Raw genomic sequence first — 9,482 nt, 5'->3', positions numbered from 1 at the left:
GCCATCCTGATGACAATGAATTTCACATCTTGTGTCAGGTCTGACTTCTCAGGTAGATTTCTGCCTCCTGTTTACATCTTAGTCTTCATCGTTGGTCTGGTAGCTAATGGATGGGGATTAAAGTCTCTGCTGCACAACTGGAAGAAACTGGGGAACATCAATGTGTTTGTTCTCAACCTCGGACTCGCTGATGTTTTGTACCTGCTCACAGTGCCATTTTTGATGGTGTACTACTTTATGGGGAGTAAATGGATCTTTGGAGATGTGTTTTGCAAGATAACAAGATTCTGCTTCAACCTGAATTTGTATGGCAGCATTGGGTTCCTCACTTGCATAAGTGTGTACAGGTACCTGGCTATTGTCCATCCGATGAGAGTTTTGGGAAGAATAACTGTCCTCCACTCTGTTGGGATCTCAGTCTTGGTTTGGCTTCTGGTGAGCATTCAAATTGTTCCAGACATGTTCTTCAGCAAAACGTCTGGAAACAATACTGGAAAATGTTATGATACCACCGGTATGATCTACGTCGAGGATTACATGAAGTACAGCCTTGGATGGACTCTCACTGGGTTTTGTATCCCATTCCTGATCGCTCTGGGCTGCTATGGACATGTGATTGTTGTGCTCTGTCGCACAAACACCACTGACAAGGTACTGAAACAGAGATGCTTGAAGTTGTTGTTCATCTTGATTCTGCTTTACTCTGTGTGTTACATCCCCTATCATCTATTGAAGAACCTCAACCTCTGGTCAAGAGTTTTGTTAAATCAAAGGCTGTGCCGTGAGTGGTCCAATGGAGTCTACATTGCTCATCGGATTAGTCGTGGCCTTGTGTGTCTGAACAGTGCTCTCAACCCTCTGGTTTACCTCCATGGAGATGAACATATTCCTGCTCAGCTCAGACGTCTACTACAGCGAGCTCGCCAAGCTGCGTTAAGACCTTCCAGCACCCCTAGTCAAGTTCCCTTGATGTAAATTGTCTGATGTGCATATAAAAGTGTATTGCATCATCTTCTACTATTAAAACATGTATTGAACCTTGTCATGGTTTTTGTGGTGGTCATCTTGCTGTTCAAACGCTTAAAAAAGCTCTGAAAATTCATATTAATAAAGAAATGATGGCAAAGAGAACAGGACTACATATTGTGTTTTGTTGGGGGACGCTAATTTGTGATGCATGCTCTCTGAATTAATAAGGGAAGTGTGAATGTGTAAAAATAAACAGGATGCAAGTTGTAAAGCTCCACCTGTTGCAACACGCCTGCATCAACTGCACAAAGGGGTGCACTGGAAAACCCTAAAAAGAACAAAAGCACATTCAAGTGTCAATATTGGTACTGTACGTATAACTAATGTTCGCACAATGTGACTTTAACATTAGATATTTTAACAACAATGTTAGGCTAGTTGTGCAAAAAATCCCCCGACTTTAGTGTTACACTGTGAAAATAGTAATTATGTTGATTAACGGGTGGAGGCAAACCGGAATTGTATAACTAATTAAAAGATGGGGATTACAAACCAGAAAGGAAAAAAAACAGTCAGACCAACTGTGGCGTCTCTGTAGGCTGTACTCGGGCAGAGCTATGCTTGGGGATAAATGTTGACAAATCTTAGTGTAAGCATGCAAACATGTGCTTATTAAACGCAAACTAGCTGAGGCTGATAGTAATGCCGTTAGTTTAGAAGGCTTGATCATAACCTAAAGCATTGGTAACTGTCATGGTGATGGTGCTAGATAACGCATGAGGTCACGATAGTGCAAAAATATAATTTCATGCATCCTGTGTGGTTTTATCATTTGATCAGCAAGATTTTCCATTTAATCATGATTCTAAGAAAACTCACAAGAAGCCACTTTGAAATACAAATTGTCAGTTACTTTAATCATCCTCAGTATTAGTAGCATACTTGCTTTACAGTATTTGCTGCTTTAAGAGAGACAGAATGATGAACAAATCATGTCCTCGTGTCAGCTTTAACTTTGAACACACATTTCTGCCACCCGTTTACATCTTAGTCTTCATCGTTGGTCTGGTAGCTAATGGATGGGGATTAAAGTCTTTGCTGCACAACTCGAAGAAACTAAAGATCATCAATGTCTTTGTTCTCAACCTCGGACTTGCTGATATTTTGTATCTGCTCACACTTCCATTTATGGTGGTGTACTACTTGATGAGCAGTAAGTGGATCTTTGGAGATGTATTTTGCAAGATAACAAGATTCTGCTTCAACCTGAATTTGTATGGCAGCATTGGGTTCCTCACTTGCATAAGTGTGTACAGGTACCTGGCTATTGTCCATCCAGTGAGAGTTATGGGAAGAATAACTGTCCTCTACTCTGTTGGGATCTCAGTCTTGGTTTGGCTGATAGTGAGCATTCAAATTGTTCCAGACATGTTCTTCAGCAAAACGTTTGGAAACAAGCCTGGGAAATGTTATGATACAACCGGTAAGAAACACGTCGAGGATTACCTGAAGTACAGCCTTGGATGGACTCTCACTGGGTTTTGTATCCCATTCCTGATCGCTCTAGGCTGCTATGGACATGTGATTGTTGTGCTCTGTCGCACAAACACCAACAATGTACTGAAACAGAGAAGTTTAAGGTTGTTGTTCATCTTGATTCTTCTTTTCTCGGTTTGTTACATCCCCTATCATGTGTTGAAGAACCTCAACCTCTGGTCAAGAGTACTGTCCAAACAGAGAAAATGCCGTAAATGGTTTGATGGAGTCTACATTGCTCATCAGATAAGTCGTGGCCTTGTGTGTCTGAACAGTGCTCTCAACCCTCTGGTTTACCTCCATGGAGATGAACATATTCCTGCTCAGCTCAGACAGCTGATCCTGCAAGCTCGTGAGACCTTCCGCCGTTTGTCAAACTCCAGCTCTGTGCCTGTAGCTCAGACTACAGTTGAGGTTTAACAAGATGTAAGACAAATAGCAGAATGCAGCTTTTCTATGTCTCACTTATATGTCTACATTTCTTTTTCATATTCTGTTGAGTAAAAAAAGAACAGCAAATGTATAATGTGACTTCCAGTTAATTATGGGGGTATTTTAATGCTGTTTGGTTCCTGTGTGTGAATTCAAATGTTAAGGGATATCTTTGTGTATCATCAAGGCTAGGATATATATTTTTCTGTCAGAAAAGGTTTTTAGGTTAAAAAATATATCCACAGTCATTAAACCCTGTTATTATAAAAAAATACAAGAATAAGTCAAACTCTACAAATGCTGATAATCTTTACCACAACAACAAATATATCAAACACATTATTGCATGATAAAGCCAGAGTTTGTGTTACAATATTACTTTAATAACTTCAAGGTCTTAACAAATGTTTAAGTTTTTTTGTTTGGATTGTGCTATAAGCATTCAAGTCATTAATAAATTGTTGGCTTAGTTCCTGACCATTTCTTTTTCAGAAATATATGGAATTTCCCAAATATAATAAATAATAACATAAACAGCTTGATATTGTCGATGTTAATCTTAAAGGTGGGGTAGGTAATTTTGGAGAAACCAGCTCGAGATCGCTAGAATTTGAAAATACACAGCCGGAAAAAATAAAAATAAGTGTGTTTTTCAATACTATATCAATGCTATGCGGTTTAAAAGAAGGCTAATCGTAATTAGCGAGTTAGTATGCTAGCAACATTAGCATAGACTGTTCAATCTAAGCTAGTGCTATACTGTAAAAGTAACACTAAATATGCTACAGTGTAAAAATGCTCTGCAACATGTATTAGACCTGCATTCAAAAAGTACTTTAAAACCAAAGTAAAGGTACTCATTATGCAATTGTTCCTATTTCAGAATGATATATACTCAGTTTTATTATGTTACTTGATTAACATTTTTGATATATTAAAGAAACATCACCTTAAAGTTGAAGCTGGTAATGGTGGGGCTTATTTGAAGTACTTTACAATTCTGCTTGTGAGTTAAGCTGCATGAGCTGAATGAATCTGTGATCGTACATAAACATTCATCAAAAAAACTAGTGCCTAGATGACAAATACAGGGACAGCAAGATATATTCCATATTATTAATCGGGATCTACAAATTAGCTTGGCTAAAACTCTAAAGTAAATTTAACTGGGTAAAGACTAAAGAGTATACAATATTTGCTTTCAGAATGTAGTGGAGTACAAATGTCATGGTTTTGGATTTATGTTGCCATTTTCCACCTTTTATTTTGAAATGTTTTCCTCCTTGTGTATTGTCTGGTCCTACTTCCTGTGTTTGCCTTCCTGTCTTTAGTTTCCCTCCTGGATCTGATTGTCTGATTGTGTTCACCTGCTGCCCTTGTGTTTCTGCCTCCCCTCCCCAGCTGTGTCTTGTCCTGTGATTACCCTTCTGTGTATTTAGTCTTGTCTTCGCCTTTGCTCCATGTCCGATCGTCGTCTTTCTTGTCCACGTTACCTGCCTGTACCTGTTTCTAAGTTTGTCTTGTTCCTCGTATTCCCCCGATTTTGCTGTTTAAGTTGTTTCCTGTTTTTCATTGTCATCCTTTTTGGATTAAAGCTTGCCTTTTGTTTCTTGACCTTTTTGTCCTTTTCTCCTGCATTAGGGTCCTGATTTTCCCCAACCCTGAAATATAAAGTACCCAATGGTGGGAGAATTATTGAGATCTTGTTCTTCAAGAAAAATGTAAGTACCAGAGTGCAGGAATACTCTGTTACAAGTAAAAGTCCTGCATTCAAAATGTTACCCAAGTAAAAGTACAAAAGTATTGACATCAAAATATACTTAAAGTACCAAAAGTAAAACTACTCATTATGCCGAATGGTCCATTTCAAAATAGTATATATTATGTTTTGATGATAATGATTGTTGCATTAAAGTGTTATCAAAGCTGTTAAAGGTGCAGCTAATTGTAATCACTTTGTATACTGCAGGGTAGCTTGTGGATTTTAATCTGGGTGTAACTAAAGACTTATTTATTAATATTTCACATTATTAATCAAAATATCTAAAGTAACTAAAGACATTTTATAAATGTTATAGAGTAAATGTACTCTTTTTACTTGAATTGTAGTGGGGTAGAAATATCGTATCGTATAGTATATCGGCCCTTGTTGTGTTCAAAATTCCAGGAAAAACAGACGACTTCTAAGTTAAACTATTTATTATGAGAGAGCAAAAGATATATATCACTTGGCCAAGTACTCCGTCACGTCATAGAAATCACAGACAGCAAAGCTGTAATCTGTAACCACTATTTCCGGAAAAGAGCCTCGAACCTCATGCGTGCATACATTTTTATTACACGGAGCGTTGCCCGTACATTTATGATTGGTCAAGACTAGCTGAAGAGATACCATGGTTTAGACTTGGTTCTCTTTGGTAGGTGCGCAGACTTAGAAAAAAGTCTCTTGGCAACACGATCCTCCAATCAGCATTCGGCCGGCCTGTGGAAGTCCCTCCCTACTCTGGCGCCATCATACGTAATTTGTTTTTTCTGAAGCTTTCTGCAGATATAGTGGAATCTTCATAATGCTGCTTCCTAGCTGTGTGTGGGAGCGAAGCTCCCATACAACTCAAGGCCAGAGCGATGTCCTGTTTATGAATAACTCTTTGTATTCTGCCAGTCTCTGCACCTGATCTTGCTACTCTGTATTGCAGGCTAAAGACGTCTATTTATTCCAAAGTCACAGCCACATAAAATGAGCACAATAAGCTTATAATGTAATAATAAGAATCAGTCTTTCTAATGTTATATACAAATAGCCTCCACACCCTGACCAGCCAGTGTGAGCACTGGGTCGCTCAGAACAATAAGACTTCACTGAGGCAGATCCACATCCTCTCAAAGACTGACCTTAAGAGAGAAAAGGATCATTTCAATTATAAACTGTGATTGAGTTGGGATGATCACAACTCCTTCTAATTCCCACACCTTGGGGTGCCATTAATTATGTGTCAAATCCAGAGGAAAGAAACAAACCTTATTAACCACTGTGCTCTTAACACAGAGGTTAAAAAGTGCTTAACATGAATAGGATAAGGGAAAGATGAACCAGACAGAGAAGGCAATCAATAAATCAAGTAGAAATAAGTGTATAACCCACAAAGTAAAAGTTATAAAACACAAGTTGGTTTTATTAAATGTGTACTGATTCGCTTTCTCTGAGACTTCTCCTCTTAGATGTCAGATGTGCCACATACTTACATTTTTAAATCAATCCTCAAAGTTACAGGGAGCCGATAGAGAGGAACTAAAACTGGTGGCATATGTTATTTATTGTAAGTTTTGTTACTTTTTTAAAGTTTTAAGAGTGAAGCAATTCAATAATTCTGCCTTCCATATTGAGGCCAACAAAACATATGTTCTTGTTTTTCTAACGATTTTTTCCTATTTAAATATGAAGTGAAGACAGTTGGCCCTTGTCTTGATATGGTCATAAAGAATGTTTTAAAGAAATGTTTACATTGCTCACTGGCAATTTACGGTATGCCCTTAAGGGCATAGTTTGTTAGATAGAAAATTATCCCAAAGAATGACCCCAACCTTTGTGTTGACCGATATTGAGCCGTTCATCTTTTAACCTGTAATGTTTTTGTAGTAATGTGACATTGCACTTATTTTTTGATTTAATGTTTTGTTGTAAATAATTATAGACAGATGTAAGTTGAAAATATCTCAATATTTTACATATGTCCTGTATTTCTTTTAATGATTTTTGTGTTTTCGATTGATATTTTTTCATATTAGAATGTTCAAAGATTCATATTTTCCTAATGTATATATTGTTTCATAAATCATTTTACAGTACACTTCTTCTCTCTGATGATGAGCTGTTAAAAACATGTTTGAAGCACACAGAAATAAACAGCAATTTTGGTATTTTATATAAATAATGAAGCCAAATTGATTGACTTTCAAGGTTCATATTAGTATTCAGTGCCTCTACTGGGAGAGAAACTGCCTCTGGAGGGAACTTTGGGATGTTAGCCTTTGCAGACCATTTACAAGCACAAAAAGGGAAGGGAAACCCCAAAAAGGACCACTAATTAATTGCTTTTTGTATTGATGCAACCTTAATATTCTCCTGACATCTTATGAGCATCTACTGCTGAGGTTGATGGCAGCACAGTCACTCTACATGCAGATACCATCAGCTAACTGTTGATCAGATGCAATAGAAAGTAGGTTACTACAGGATGTGTCAAACCTTATGGTTTTTACGCCCCCCCAGGAAATAACTGCAGTGGAATGCTTGTCTCTAATATTCAAACAGCAAATTATAAAGTTTATAAAGACAACATTTTTATTTAGTTCTGTGAAAACCTGTTCTTTAATTTAAATTCATATTGATAGGGGTGCCTATTTTGGCTCTACACAGTATGACACAGAAATATCACTGATATTTCTGTGTCATACTGTGTAGAGCCAAAATGGAAACTGAATGGAAACTGAATGTAACAAGTGTTAAACATTTATGCTATGCCTATAGGCATAGCATACATGTTTAACACTTGTTACATTCAGTTTCCATTTCTCATAAGGTTGCCAGAGAAAGATACAGAATGCAGTGATGCCACACATGTAAACATGTACGTGTGGACTAGGATCTGATTAAGATAACTTTAATGTTATTCTATCATTTTTTTATAAATCTGACTAACCAGCAGAGCATTGTCATTTCCTGTATCTTGTGCAGGTCCAGACAGTTAAATTAGGAGGTTGTGACTTTAAACAGGAACTCTTCTCTGAACCATCCATGCTGTGATTTATATTTTCTTTCTATTTTGGCTCACACTCACAGAGAGAAGGAACTGCCATCCTGATGACAATGAATTTCACATCTTGTCCCCGTGTCAGCTTTGACTTTTCAGGCAGATTTCTGCCTCCCGTTTACATCTTAGTCTTCATCGTTGGTCTGGTAGCTAATGGATGGGGATTGAAGTCTCTGCTGCACAACTGGAAGAAACTGGGGAACATCAATGTCTTTGTTCTCAACCTCGGACTTGCTGATGTTTTGTATCTGCTCACAGTGCCATATTTGATGGTGTACTACTTTATGGGGAGTAAATGGATCTTTGGATATGTGTTTTGCAAGATAACAAGATTCTGCTTCAACCTGAATTTGTATGGCAGCATTGGGTTCCTCACTTGCATAAGTGTGTACAGGTACCTGGCTATTGTCCATCCGATGAGAGTTATGGGAAGAATAACTGTCCTCCACTCTGTTGGGATCTCAGTCTTGGTTTGGCTGTTGGTGAGCATTCAAATTGTTCCAGACATGTTCTTCAGCAAAACGTCTGGAAACAAGACTGAACGATGTTATGATACCACCGGTAAGATCTACGTCGAGGATTACCTGAAGTACAGCCTTGGATGGACTCTTACTGGGTTTTGTATCCCATTCCTGATCGCTCTGGGCTGCTATGGACATGTGATTGTTGTGCTCTGTCGCACAAACACCACTGACAAGGTACTGAAACAGAGATGCTTGAAGTTGTTGTTCATCTTGATTCTTCTTTACTCCGTTTGTTACATCCCCTATCATGTTTTGAAGAACCTCAACCTCTGGTCAAGAGTACTGTCCAAACAGAGAAAATGCCGTAAATGGTTTGATGGAGTCTACATTGCTCATCGGATTATTCGTGGCCTTGTGTGTCTGAACAGTGCTCTCAACCCTCTGGTTTACCTCCATGGAGATGAACATATTCCTGCTCAGCTCAGACAGCTGATCCTGCAAGCTCGTGAGACGTTCAGCCGTTTGTTTCTGTCAAACTCCAACTCTGTGCCTGTAGCTCAGACTACAGTTGAGGTTTAACAAGATTTAAGACAAATAGCAGAATGCAGCTTTTCTATGTCTCACTTATATGTCTACATTTCTTTTTCATAGTCTGTTGAGTCAAAAAATAACAGCAAATGTATAATGTGACTTCCAGTTAATTATGGGGGTATTTTAATGCTGTTTGGTTCCTGTGTGTGAATTCAAACGTTAAGGGATATCTTTGTGTATCATCAAGGCTAGAATATATATTTTTCTGTCAGATAAGGTTTTTAGGTTAAAAATATATCCACATTCATTAAACCCTGTTATTATAAAAAATACAAGAATAAGTTATACTCTACAAATGCTGATAATCTTTACCACAACAACAAATATATCAAACACATTATTGCATGATAAAGCCAGAGTTATATATATATATATTATATTAATTTAATAACTTCAAGGTCTTAACAAATGTTTTAGTTTTTAGTTTAGATTGTGCTATAAGCATTCAATTAATTTATACATTGTTGGCTTAGTTCCTGACCATTTGTTTTTATAAATATATGGAGTTTTCCAAAAATAATAAACAATTGCACAATATACAGCTTGATATTGTCAATGTTAATCTTAACTAAAATAAAGAAAGGATGCAAAACCTTTTTTTAGAAGTTGGCTACATAAATCCAGAATATTCTTGTATGTATATTGGGACTGAGAAACACTACTCTATTTACTGTCTAAA

The 9,482-nt window shown here is 37.4% G+C and overlaps 3 protein-coding genes across 3 annotated transcripts; all 3 read left to right on the top strand.

The window, feature by feature from the left end:
* On the top strand, positions 1-1,131 carry LOC117483507 (P2Y purinoceptor 1-like). The gene has a single exon (XM_034131867.1). It carries the CDS (start codon positions 10-12, stop codon positions 973-975), a length of 966 nt encoding a protein of 321 aa, XP_033987758.1. The 5' UTR covers positions 1-9; the 3' UTR covers positions 976-1,131.
* An 816-nt stretch (positions 1,132-1,947) lies between these two features.
* LOC117483503 (P2Y purinoceptor 1-like) lies at positions 1,948-2,925 on the top strand. The gene has a single exon (XM_034131864.1). The coding sequence runs from the start codon at positions 1,948-1,950 to the stop codon at positions 2,923-2,925; it is 978 nt and encodes a 325-aa protein (XP_033987755.1).
* Positions 2,926-7,770: 4,845 nt separating this feature from the next.
* Positions 7,771-9,090, top strand: LOC117483499 (P2Y purinoceptor 1-like). The gene has a single exon (XM_034131861.1). It carries the CDS (start codon positions 7,799-7,801, stop codon positions 8,789-8,791), a length of 993 nt encoding a protein of 330 aa, XP_033987752.1. The 5' UTR covers positions 7,771-7,798; the 3' UTR covers positions 8,792-9,090.
* Positions 9,091-9,482: the final 392 nt, after the last annotated feature.

Source organism: Trematomus bernacchii, unplaced genomic scaffold (assembly GCF_902827165.1).
Source record: "Trematomus bernacchii unplaced genomic scaffold, fTreBer1.1, whole genome shotgun sequence".
NCBI classification, from domain to species: Eukaryota; Metazoa; Chordata; class Actinopteri; order Perciformes; family Nototheniidae; genus Trematomus; species Trematomus bernacchii.
Note: the sequence above shows the minus strand (reverse complement) of the source record. Positions and strands in the feature narration are given on the sequence as shown.